This window comes from Mustelus asterias, chromosome X (genome assembly GCF_964213995.1).
Source record: "Mustelus asterias chromosome X, sMusAst1.hap1.1, whole genome shotgun sequence".
Classification (NCBI taxonomy): Eukaryota; Metazoa; Chordata; class Chondrichthyes; order Carcharhiniformes; family Triakidae; genus Mustelus; species Mustelus asterias.
Window position 1 is genome coordinate 7334413 of NC_135834.1, and position 12378 is coordinate 7346790.

The 12378-nt window shown below is 47.1% G+C and overlaps 1 protein-coding gene across 1 annotated transcript in view; it reads right to left on the bottom strand.

Annotated features, from left to right (window-relative positions):
- The window catches only part of LOC144481897 (thiol S-methyltransferase TMT1A-like), a 28768-nt gene extending 23643 nt beyond the window's left edge, over nucleotides 1–5125 (bottom strand). The window contains exon 1 of the mRNA XM_078201061.1: nucleotides 4529–5125. Within this exon, the coding sequence (XP_078057187.1) occupies nucleotides 4529–5023 (495 nt within the window). The 5' untranslated portion in view covers nucleotides 5024–5125. The remainder of the gene's footprint in view (nucleotides 1–4528) is intronic.
- Nucleotides 5126–12378: the final 7253 nt, after the last annotated feature.

Genomic DNA, 12378 nt, shown 5'->3' on the forward strand with positions numbered 1-12378 from the left:
AAGGCCATTTTAAACGCTAAAGTAGATTTCTATCTTGCTGCCAAATGTCAAACTGGCATTTGGGATGGGAATGGAGTGGGTTCTAGAATAGCCGCCTGAACTGTACTGCCGGTCGTAAGTCTATCACATTGTCCATGAACAATAACACACCTGTTCATAAAGTGCCATTCGAGATAAACAAAGGAGCAACGTGGCAAGCTCGGAGGGCAACATGGCAAGAGTGTTACAGGTTTGGAGTGCCAAGCTATCTGGGCGATAGGGTGGCATAGCGGTAATGTCACTACACAAATAATCCAGAGGCCCAGGCTATTTCCTGCATGAGTTCACTATCTATAGCAACAGTGGGCAACCTGCGGCCTGGGGGGGGCCACATTCGGCCTTTGAGTGCGGCCCCCACGAGACATTTTGTTGACCGTTGCCCCGGGCGCAGGGTTGCCCCATTCCGCTGATTCCCGTCCGTGTCGTTTTTTTCCTACCGGTGTGACTGAAGTGATTCGTACGTAAAGCAAGGGTGAGTGAAGTGAGGTGTGTGCTGATTCCACACAACATTGAGTGTGAGAGCCGTGCGCTGTGTCCAAAGTGTCAATATTTCTTTTGTTTTTACCATTGGAAGTTGATGACAGTTCCATTAATATAGAAATGATGAAGCATTTTCTATAACTCATTGTGGAATATTCGGTGTGGATTAAATGTATTGAATCTTATTCATGGGGACACGGTGAGTGAACCAACCCGATTTCAATCGCGCGGCCCACTGAGATGGAGGAGGGTCACTCACGCTGCCCACACACCAGCCTAGGTTGCCCATCGTTCAGTTATAGCCAATTTTGTAGGGCTCCCATTTGCAAATAAAAGCGTCGAGAAAGGTTAATGGCAAGATGCTGGAACCTGAAACAAAAACAGAAAACGCTGGAAAATCTCAGCAGGTCTGACAGCATCTGTGGGGAAAGAATATTGCCAATGTTTCGAGTCTGGATGACCCTTCATCCAAGAAAGGTTTGTGCATTATATAATGTACAGTTCTGGTCGCCCTATTATAGAAAGGATATTAAACTAAAAAGATTTACTAGGGTGCCACCGGGACTTGATGGTTTGTGTTAGGTCCAGGCAGCTAAAAACGGAGGGAGCTCTGGAGGAGTACAAAGAAAGTAGGAAAGAACTCAAACGGGGAATTAGAAGGGCAAAAAGGGGTCATGAAATGTCCTTGGCAGACAGGATTAAGGAGAATCCAAAGGCATTTTATTCATACATTAGGAACAAAAGGGTTGTCAGGGAAAAAAATCGGACCTCTCAGGGACAAAAGTGGGGAATTATGCTTGGAGCCCAAAGAAGTGGGGAGATCCTAAATGAATACTTTGCGTCGGTATTCACAAAGGAGAGGGATGTGTTGACTGGGAGTGTCTCGGAGGAGAGTGTTGAACCGTTGGAGAAAATCTCCATTACAAAGGAGGAAGTGTTAGGTTTGTTAGAGAATATAAAGACTAACAAATCCCCAGCCTGATGGAATCTATCCAAGGCTGCTCAGGGAGACGAGAGATGAAATCGCTGGGCCTCTGACGCAAATCTTTGTCTCGTCACTAGACGCCGGTGAGGTCCCAGAGGATTGGAGGATAGCTAATGTGGTCCCGTTATTTAAGAAGGGTAGGAAGGATAACCCAGGTAATTATCGGCCGGTGAGCTTGACGTCCGTGGTGGGGAAGTTGTTGGAGAAGATTCTTAGAGATAGGATGTATGCGCATTTAGAAAGGAATAAACTCATTAACGATAGTCAGCATGGTTTTGTGAGAGGGAGGTCATGCCTCACTAACCTGGTGGTGTTTTTTGAAGAAGTGACCAGAATGGTTGACGAGGGAAGGGCCATGGATGTCGTCTATCTGGACTTTAGTAAAGCGTTTGACAAAGTCCCTCATGGTAGGCTGGTGAAAAAGGTTGGATCTCATGGGATAAAGGGGGAGGTGGCTAGATGGGTGGAGAACTGGCTTGGTCACAGAAAACAGAGAGTGGTAGTGGAAGGGTCTTTTTCCGGCTGGAGGCCTGTGACTAGTGGTGTTCCGCAGGGCTCTGTATTGGGACCTCTGCTGTTTGTGATTTATATAAACTATCTGGAAGAAGGTGTAACTGGGGTGATCAGTAAGTTTGCGGATGACACAAAGTTGGCAGGACTTGCAGATAGTGAGGAGCATTGTCAGAAGCTACAGAAGGATATAGATAGGCTGGAAATTTGGGCAAAGAAATGGCAGATGGAGTTAAATCCTGATAAATGCGAAGTGATGCATTTTGGTAGAAATAATGTAGGGAGGAGCTGTACGATAAATGGCAGAACCATAAAGGGTGTAGATACGCAGAGGGACCTGGGTGTGCAAGTCCACAGATCCTTGAAGGTGACGTCACAGGTGGAGAAGGTGGTGAAGAAGGCATATGGCATGCTTGCCTTTATAGGACGGGGCATAGAGTATAAAAGTTGGGGTCTGATGTTGCAGATGTATAGAACGTTGGTTCGGCCGCATTTGGAATACTGTGTCCAGTTCTGGTCGCCACACTACCAGAAGGACGTGGAGGCTTTGGAGAGAGTACAGAGGAGGTTTACCAGGATGTTGCCTGGTATGGAGGGGCTTAGTTATGAGGAGAGATTGGGTAAATTGGGGTTGTTCTCCCTGGAAAGACGGAGGATGAGGGGAGACTTAATAGAGGTGTATAAAATTATGAAAGGCATAGATGGGGAAAAGCTTCCCACCGTTCACCCTAAGTCGGTGGTGACGTTCACGAAGGGTCATAGGTTCAAGGTGAAGGGGGGGGGAGGTTTAACACAGATATCAGAAGGACATATTTTACACAGAGGGTGGTGGGGGCCTGGAATGCGCTGCCAGGCAAGGTGGTGGAGGCGGACACACTGGGAACATTTAAGACTTATCTAGACAGCCATATGAACGGAGTGGGAATGGAGGGATACAAAAGAATGGTCTAGTTTGGACCAGGGAGCGGCACGGGCTTGGAGGGCCGAAGGGCCTGTTCCTGTGCTGTATTGTTCTTTGTTATAAGGAGAGGTTGGATAGACTGGGACTTTTTTCCCTGGAGCGTAGGAGGCTGAGGGGTGATCTTATAGAGGTCTATAAAATAATATGGGGCATAGATCAGCTCGATAGTCAACATCTTTTCCCAAAGGTAGGAGAGTCTAAAACTAGAGGGCATAGGTTTAAGGTGAGAGGGGAGAGATACAAACGGGTCCAGAGGGGCAATTTTTTCGCATAGTGGATGGTGAGTGGAACGAGCTGCCAGAGGTAGTAGTCGAGGCGGGTACAATTTTGTCTTTTAAAAAGCATTTAGACAGTTACATGGGTAAGATGGGTATAGAGGGATATGGGCCAAACGCGGGCAATTGGGACTAGCTTAGTGGTTAAAAAAAAGGGCGGCATGGACAAGTTGGGCTGAAGGGCCTGTTTCCATGCTGTAAACCTCTATTGCTGGAATTTTACTGGCACGTCCGCCCCGACTCCGAGGCTCACAGAATGGAATTCTCTGTTGGCCTTGGGTGGGATTTTACGAGCCTCGGATGGGCGAGGTGGTAAAATTCCAGCGTATGACTGACAATGACCAAACTATTTCCATGATATAATATAAAGGGAAAGACTCTTAGTACTGTAGAGGATCAGAAGGACCTTGGGGTCCGGGTCCATAGGACTCTGAAATCGGCCCCGCAGGTGGAGGAGGTGGTTAAGAAGGCGTATGGTGTGCTGGCCTTTATCAATCGAGGGATTGAGTTCAGGAGTCCGGGGATAATGATGCAGCTATATAAGACCCTCGTCAGACCCCACTTGGAGTACTGTGCTCAGTTCTGGTCGCCTCACTGTAGGAAGGATGTGGAAAAGATTGAAAGGGTGCAGAGGAGATTTACAAGGATGTTGCCTGGATTGAGTGGCATGCCTTATGAGGATAGGCTGAGGGAGCTCGGTCTTTTCTCCTTGGAGAGACGTAGGATGAGAGGAGACCTAATAGAGGTGTATAAGATGTTGAGAGGCATAGATCGGGTGGACTCTCAGAGGCTTTTTCCCAGGGTGGAAACGTCTGCTACGAGAGGGCACAGGTTTAAGGTGCTGGGGGGTAGGTACAGGGGAGATGTTAGGGGTAAGTTTTTCACACAGAGGGTGGTGGGTGAGTGGAATCGGCTGCCGTCAGTTGTGGTGGAGGCGAACTCAATAGGGTCTTTTAAGAGACTCCTGGATGAGTACAAGGAGCTTAATAGGATGGAGGGTTATAGGTAGGTCTAGAAGGTAGGGATGTGTTCGGCACAACTTGAGGGGCCGAATGGCCTGTTTGTGCTGTAGTTTTTCTATGATGGGCTGAATGGCACTGTAGGCATTCTATTATTGGCCCCTAGCAGGTGAATAATTTGCAAATATGCTTACATTTGGAGTTGGTATTTACAAAATGCTTAATTTTTGAATGGAATTCTGGGAATGCAGGATGTATTTATCGGATGTTTCAGTGTTAATGTCACATAGTAGGGGGGGGTTAATCTGACCTGCCTTACCGGTCTCAGCACTCGGAGTACCTCCTTCACCAGAGCGTCCACATTGCCCGCGGTGCAGAGGACAAGAGTGCAGACCACGGCGTCCATCGAACCGCTCGCCAGTTGGCTCAAGTCCTCGCCGTTGGCCACCAGGAAGCGCTCCAGCCTGACATGCTCGTTCTTGGCCCCGCTGCTCTCCAGGAAGGTCTTGAAGTTGGGGTTGGGGTCGATGCAGATGACTTTGCAGCCCCAGGGGTAGAAAGCGAAGTTGGCTCCGGATCCGCAGCCCACCTCCAGGATGGTCAGTCCCGAGGAGCTGGCAAAGTCTGGCAGCTGATCAAAGAGCTCCTTCTTCACTTTGCCCATCTTGTCGTTAATGCTGATTGAAATGTTGCGCATCATATAGGGGAAGAACTTTTTATACAGGGGGTCCCAGACCCCGAGCAATTGCAGGAGGGTCACCGGCAGAACCAAAATCTCCACCAGACAGCACAGCACAAACCTCAGCAACGCCATCTTCACTGCTAGGAAAACAGGACACAAACACTTTAGTGTTTCCCCCGGTTCTCCACTGGGCGGAGAATAAACACTTTTTTTCCGCGCCACTGAAATTGACAAGTGAAACTGACGAATGAAATTGACAAGCGCCCACTGATTGGTCTGAAATTACACCTCCCCCCCACTCTCGTCCCAATTCCCACACTCCTTCCCACAAAAAGACAGGGCGGGACTAACGTCACTTGTGAAAGAAACTGCACAGATAACTTGCACCTTGTCTTAAAAAAAAGAAAGGTTGCAAAATATTTGATTTATTATTGTCACATGTATTGGGATACAGTGAAAAGTATTGTTTCTTGCGCGCTATACAGACAAAGCATACCGTTCATAGAGTACATAGGGGGGAAGGAAAGGAGAGGGTGCAGAATATAGTGTTACAGTCATAGCTCGGGTGTAGAGAAAGATCAGCTTAATATTTGATTTATTATTGTCACATGTATTGGGATACAGTGAAAAGTATTGTTTCCAAAAGAGAAAATGCTGGAAAATCTCAGCCGGTCTGGCAGCATCTGCAAGGAGAGAAAAGGCCCTTTCTCAAAGCTAAAAGGCATAGAAAGTGGGAAATATTTATACTGCAGGGTGAGGGAATGAAAGTAAGTATTGTTTCTTGCGCACTATACAGACAAAGCATACCGTTCATAGAGTACATAGGGGAGAGGGAAAGGAAAGGGTGCAGAATGTAGTGTTACAGTCATAGCTAGGGTGTAGAGAAAGATCAGCTTAATATTTGGTATGATTTATTATTGTCACATGGGGTGGCACGGTGGTTAGCACTTCTGCTTCATAGCGCCAGGTACTCAGGTTCAATTCCAGCCTCGGGTCACTATCTGTGTGGAGTTTGCACGTTCTCGCCGTGTCTGTGTGGGTTTCCTCCGGGTGCTCCGGTTTGTGCAGGTTAGGTGCATTGGCCAAGCTAAATTCTCCCTCAGTGTACCCGAACAGGCACCAGAGTGTGGCGACTCGGGGATTTTCAGAGTAACTTCGTTACAATGTTAATGTAAGCCTACTTGTGACCAATAAATATACTTTTTAACTTAACTTTCAACTAGGGATGGATAATAAATGCTGGCCCAGCCAGCGACGCCCACATGCCATGAATGAATAGAAAAAACTAATTCCCTATATTGTTTGGTAGTTCAACAAATTCTGTGATGAATATTGTCGAGAGAATCGACATCCTGCCCACCATGGGAATCGTAGCAGGCAGGACAGTTGACCTCGGGTGGAATTTTCCGGTCTTGGAGCGAGCGCGTCCAGAGCATCTCACCCTATGAGTGTGCTCGTAAAATTGTTCCCAATTTGTTAAGAATAAATTATGGGATGGGACCAGATGCTCTGTGAGTGAAATTCCATTGGGTGATGATGGCTTTGGAAAGGGAGAATGTGTTGCAGTTTTGTACACTTAAAGCTGTCTTTTATACCAACATCCTGGGGGTTACCATTGATCAGAAACTGAACTGGACCCAGCCACATAAATACTGTGACTACAAGAGCAGGTCAGAGGCTGGGAATCCTGCGGTGAGTAACTCACCTCCTGACTCCCCAAAGCCTGTCCACCATCTGCAAGGCACGGTGACACAGTGGTTAGCACTGCTGCCTCACAGCGCCAGGGACCCGGGTTCAATTCTGGCCTCAGGTCACTGTCTGTGTGGAGTTTGTACATTCTCCCCGTGTCTGTGTGGGTTTCCTCCGGGTGCTCCAGTTTCCTCCCACAGTCCAGAGACGTGCGGGTTAGGTTGATTGACCATGCTAAATTGTTCCTTCGTGTCAGAGGGATTAGCAGGGTAAATATGTGGGGTTCTGGGAATCGGGCCTGGGTGGGATTGTTGTTGGTGCAGACTTGATGGGCCCAATGGCCTCCTTCTGTACTGTCGGGATTCTATGATTCTATAAAGTCAGGAGTGTGATGGAATACTCCCCACTTGCCTGGATGGTGCAGCTCCAACAACACTCAAGAAGCTCAACACCATCCAGGACAAAGCAGCCCCGCTTGATTGGCCCCCCATCCACAAACATTCACTCCCTCCACCACCGACGCTCAGTAGCAGCAGTGTGTACCATCTACAAGATGCACTGCAGCAACTCACCAAGGCTCCTTAGACAGCACCTTCCAAACCCACGAACACTTCCATCAAGAAGGACAAGGGCAGCAGATACCTGGGAACACCACCACCTGGAGGTTCCCCTCCAAGTCACTCATGGTTCTTAATTCAAAGAATCATAAAAGCATAAAGTCATAGAATCCCTACATTGTGAAAGGAGGCCATTCAGTCCACTGAGTCTGCACTGACAGAGTACCTTACACCAGCCTATCCCTGCAACCCCACACATTTAGCATGGATAATCCATCCAGTACGACACATCTTGGGACACGAAGGGGCAATTTAGCATGGTCAATCCACCTAACCTGCACATCAATGGAAATATATCACCGTTCTTTTATGTCGCTGGGCCAAAACTCCTGGAACTCTCTCCCAAACAGCACTGTGGGTGTACCTACACCACATGGACTGACTGATGTCCAATAACAATCCTGGAACTCCCTCCCTAACAGCACTGTGGGTGTACCTACACCACATGGACTGACTGATGTCCAATAACAATCCTGGAACTCCCTCCCTAACAGCACTGTGGATGTACCTACACCACATGGACTGACTGATGTCCAATCACATTCCTGGAACTCTCTCCCTAACAACCCTGTGGATGTACCTACACTAAATGGACTGACTGATGTCCAATCACAATGCTGGAACTCCCTCCCTAACAGCACTGTGGGTGTACCTACACCACATGGACTGACTGATGTCCAATCACAATGCTGGAACTCCCTCCCTAACAGCACTGTGGGTGTACCTACATCACATGAACTGATGATGTCCAATAACAATCCTGGAACTCTCTCCCTAACAGCACTGTGGATGTACCTACACCACATGGACTGACTGATGTCCAATCACATTCCTGGAACTCTCTCCCTAACAGCCCTGTGGATGTACCTACACTAAATGGACTAACTGATGTCCAATAACAATCCTGGAACTCCCTCCCTAACAGCACTGTGGGTGTACCTACACCACATGGACTGACTGATGTCCAATAACAATCCTGGAACTCCCTCCCTAACAGCACTCTGGATGTACCTACACCACATGGACTGACTGATGTCCAATCACATTCCTGGAACTCTCTCCCTAACAGCCCTGTGGATGTACCTACACTAAATGGACTGACTGATGTCCAATCACAATCCTGGAACTCCCTCCCTAACAGCACTGTGGGTGTACCTACACCACATGGACTGACTGATGTCCAATCACAATGCTGGAACTCCCTCCCTAACAGCACTGTGGGTGTACCTACATCACATGAACTGATGATGTCCAATAACAATCCTGGAACTCTCTCCCTAACAGCACTGTGGATGTACCTACACCACTGGGACTGCAGCGGGTTCAAGATGGCGGCTCACCACCACCTTCTCAAGGGGCAATTAGGGATGGGCAGTAAATGCTGGGCCCAGCCAGCGACACCCACATCCCGTGAATGAATGAAAAATATATATCTATGTTGGTGAATCCTTCTGCTTGTCAAGGGAAGGGATGTTAGCATTAAAAGGTGAAATATTTCTTCGTCACCCAAGGTGAATGGCACACAGATTCACATCTGGGTTGTTCAATCAGATGTAGCACTGGAAATGGTTCCCTGAATCAGTTAACAGGACAGTCGGTAGACTTTCAAACCAGTGGAACACTGAAAGATTTTTTTCTTTCAGAACTCTCCAGGTGGGTTTTTTACGACAATGGTTTCATGGTCATCAGTAGATTCTTAATTCCAGATATTTTTTCAAATTCCACCATCTGCCGTGGCGGGATTCGAACCCGGGTCCCCAGAACATTACCCTGGTTCTCTGGATTACTAAGATTTTTAAAAAGTTTTTATTTATTAGTGTCTCTCCCTGGCACGGCAGCACAGTGGTTAGCACTGCTGCTTCACAGCACCAGGGACCTAGGTTTGATTCCTGGCTCGGGTCACTGTCTGTGTGGAGTTTGCACATTCTCCCCGTGTCTGCGTGGGTTTCCTCCGGGTGCTCCGGTTTCCTCCCACACTCCGAAGTCGTGCTGGTTAGGGTGCATTGGCCATGCTAAATTCTCCCTCAGTGTACCTGAACAAGAGTGTGGTGACTAGGGGATTTTCACAGTAACTTAATTGCAGTGTTAATGTCAGCCTACTTGTGACACGAATAAAAACTTTTTTTTAAAAACTTAGTAATCCAGAAACTTAGCTAATGTTCTGGGGACCCGGGTTCGAATCCCACCACGGCAGATGGTGGAATTTGAATTTAATGAAAAATATCTGGAATTAAGAATCTACTGGTGACCATGAAACCATTGTCGGAAAAACCCATCTGGTTCACTAATGTCTTTGAGGGAAGGAAATCTGCCATCCTTACCCGGTCTGGTCTACATGGGACTCCAGAGCCACAGCAATGTGGTTGACTCTCAAATGGAAGCCACTCAGTTCAAGGGCAATTAGGGATGGGCAATAAATGGTGGCGTACCAGCGATGTCCACATCTCAAGAATGAATGAAATCAAAGATCATAGAGCCACTCCGCCACTTCCCACGGGCGGCATGGTGGCACAGTGCTAACCACATGCTAAATTGCCCCTTAATGTCCAAAGATGTGCAGGTTAGGTGGATTGGCCATGCTAAATTGCCCCTTAATGTCCAAAGATGTGCAGGTTAGGTGGATTGGCCATGCTAAATTGCCCCTTAATGTCCAAAGATGTGCAGGTTAGGTGGATTGGCCATGCTAAATTGCCCCTTAGTGTCCAAAGATGTGCAGGTTAGGTGGATTGGCCATGCTAAATTGCCCCTTAGTGTCCAAAGATGTGCAGGTTAGGTGGATTGGCCATGCTAAATTGCCCCTTAATGTCCAAAGATGTGCAGGTTAGGTGGATTGGCCGTGCTAAATTGCCCCTTAGTGTCCAAAGATGTGCAGGTTAGGTGGATTGGCCATGCTAAATTGCCCCTTAGTGTCCAAAGATGTGCAGGTTAGGTGGATTGGCCATGCTAAATTGCCCCTTAGTGTCCAAAGATGTGCAGGTTAGGTGGATTGGCCATGCTAAATTGCCCCTTAGTGTCCAAAGATGTGCAGGTTAGGTGGATTGGCCATGCTAAATTGCTCCTTAGTGCCCAATGATGTTTAGGTTAGGTGGATTGGCTATGCTAAATTGCCCCTTAGTGTCCAAAGATGTGCAGGTTAGGTGGATTGGCCATGCTAAATTGCCCCTTCGTGTCCAAAGATGTGCAGGTTAGGTGGATTGGCCATGCTAAATTGTCCCTTCGTGTCCAAAGATGTGTAGGTTAGGTGGATTGGCCATGCTAAATTGTCCCTTAGTGTCCAAAGATGTGTAGGTTAGGTGGATTGGCCATGCTAAATTGTCCCTTCGTGTCCAAAGATGTGTAGGTTAGGTGGATTGGCCATGCTAAATTGCTCCTTAGTGCCCAATGATGTTTAGGTTAGGTGGATTGGCCATGCTAAATTGCCCCTTAGTGTCCAAAGATGTGCAGGTTAGGTGGATTGGCCATGATAAATTGTCCCTTAGTGTCCAAAGATGTGCACGTTAGGTGGATTGGCCATGCTAAATTGCCCCTTAGTGTCCAAAGATGTGTAGGTTAGGTGGATTGGCCATGCTAAATTGCCCCTTAGTGTCCAAAGATGTGTAGGTTAGGTGGATTGGCCATGCTAAATTGCCCCTTCGTGTCCAAAGATGTGCAGATGGTGGATTGGCCATGCTAAATTGCCCCTTAGTGTCCAAAGATGTGCAGATGGTGGATTGGCCATGCTAAATGCGTGGGATCGCGGGGATAGGTCAGAGGAGAGAGCCTGTGTAAGACACCCTGTCAGAGAATCAGTGCAGACTCAATGGGCCAAATGGCCTCCTTCTGCACTGTGGCGATTCTATGATTCTATGGGTGGGATTTTCTTGGTCCGTGTCCTGCCCGCTACGATTCCTGTTTTTAAAAATGTATTAAGAACATAAGAAATAGGAGCAGGAGTAGGCCATCTAGCCCCTCGAGCCTGCCCCGCCATTCAATAAGATCATGGCTGATCTGACATGGATCAGTACCACTTACCCGCCTGATCCCCATAACCCTTAATTCCCTTACCGATCAGGAATCCATCCATCCGCGCTTTAAACATATTCAGCGAGGTAGCCTCCACCACCTCAGTGGGCAGAGAATTCCAGAGATTCACCACCCTCTGGGAGAAGAAGTTCCTCCTCAACTCTGTCTTAAACCGACCCCCCTTTATTTTGAGGCTGTGTCCTCTAGTTTTAACTTCCTTACTAAGTGGAAAGAATCTCTCCGCCTCCACCCTATCCAGCCCCCGCATTATCTTATAAGTCTCCATAAGATCCCCCCTCATCCTTAGTGTCTTTAGTATTAGTGTCACAAGTCGGCTTACATTAACACTGCAATGAAGCTCACCCCAGGACTGGAAAATCCTGCCTGAGGTCAACGGGCCTTTGCATAGTCTGTGTCCCGCTTGCGACGATTCCCGTGGCAGGCGGGACGGGAAAATCCCACCCGCATGCTTCGCTTCAAACATCAACCAACCAACTACTCCATTGCTGAGTGTTGATAATATTGTATCGATGTAATTCTGGCCTCATATGGGAACAATACCCTTTCAAATATGCTCATTCATCCTGGATTCCACCAGCCTCAATGTCCAGACAACACATCCCCAGCCTTATGACATCTTTCTACTCTTTTCAAAAAAATTATAATTTTGACCCGATCCCTAAGCATATTGCGCCGACTGCAAAAAAATGATGCTAAACATTCAAGGCTTGGATTTTTAAAATATGATTTGCAGTTTAACCTAATCACTGCAATATTTTTTTTTCAATACAACTTTGAAATTTTAAATCGGCAAGTATAGAGGGGGCAAATCCTGGCAAATTGCCACTGAATATGCGTTTATGTGTAAATATATAGATACATTATTCAAATTAGTAAGTTGTCAACTAAAAAAGAAATCTTAATGAATGGACTTTTGCAGTTTAAAAAGAAAGAGTTGTTTTAAAACGGGCTTGCTATGGGCATGTTTGGTTTTATTCCATTTCAGTTAGGAGGAGCCACCTCGACAGAGGGGAATTTCGCTGCACGCATCATTCATTTCATAATTTGTATGCCGGCGCTAGTTTTGCCAACTGGTTGTACACACAATCTGGGCTAAAGATTCATGTTGAAGAATCCTGTCAAAAAATCTCTTTTTAACTCAAATAAATATTTGCGACT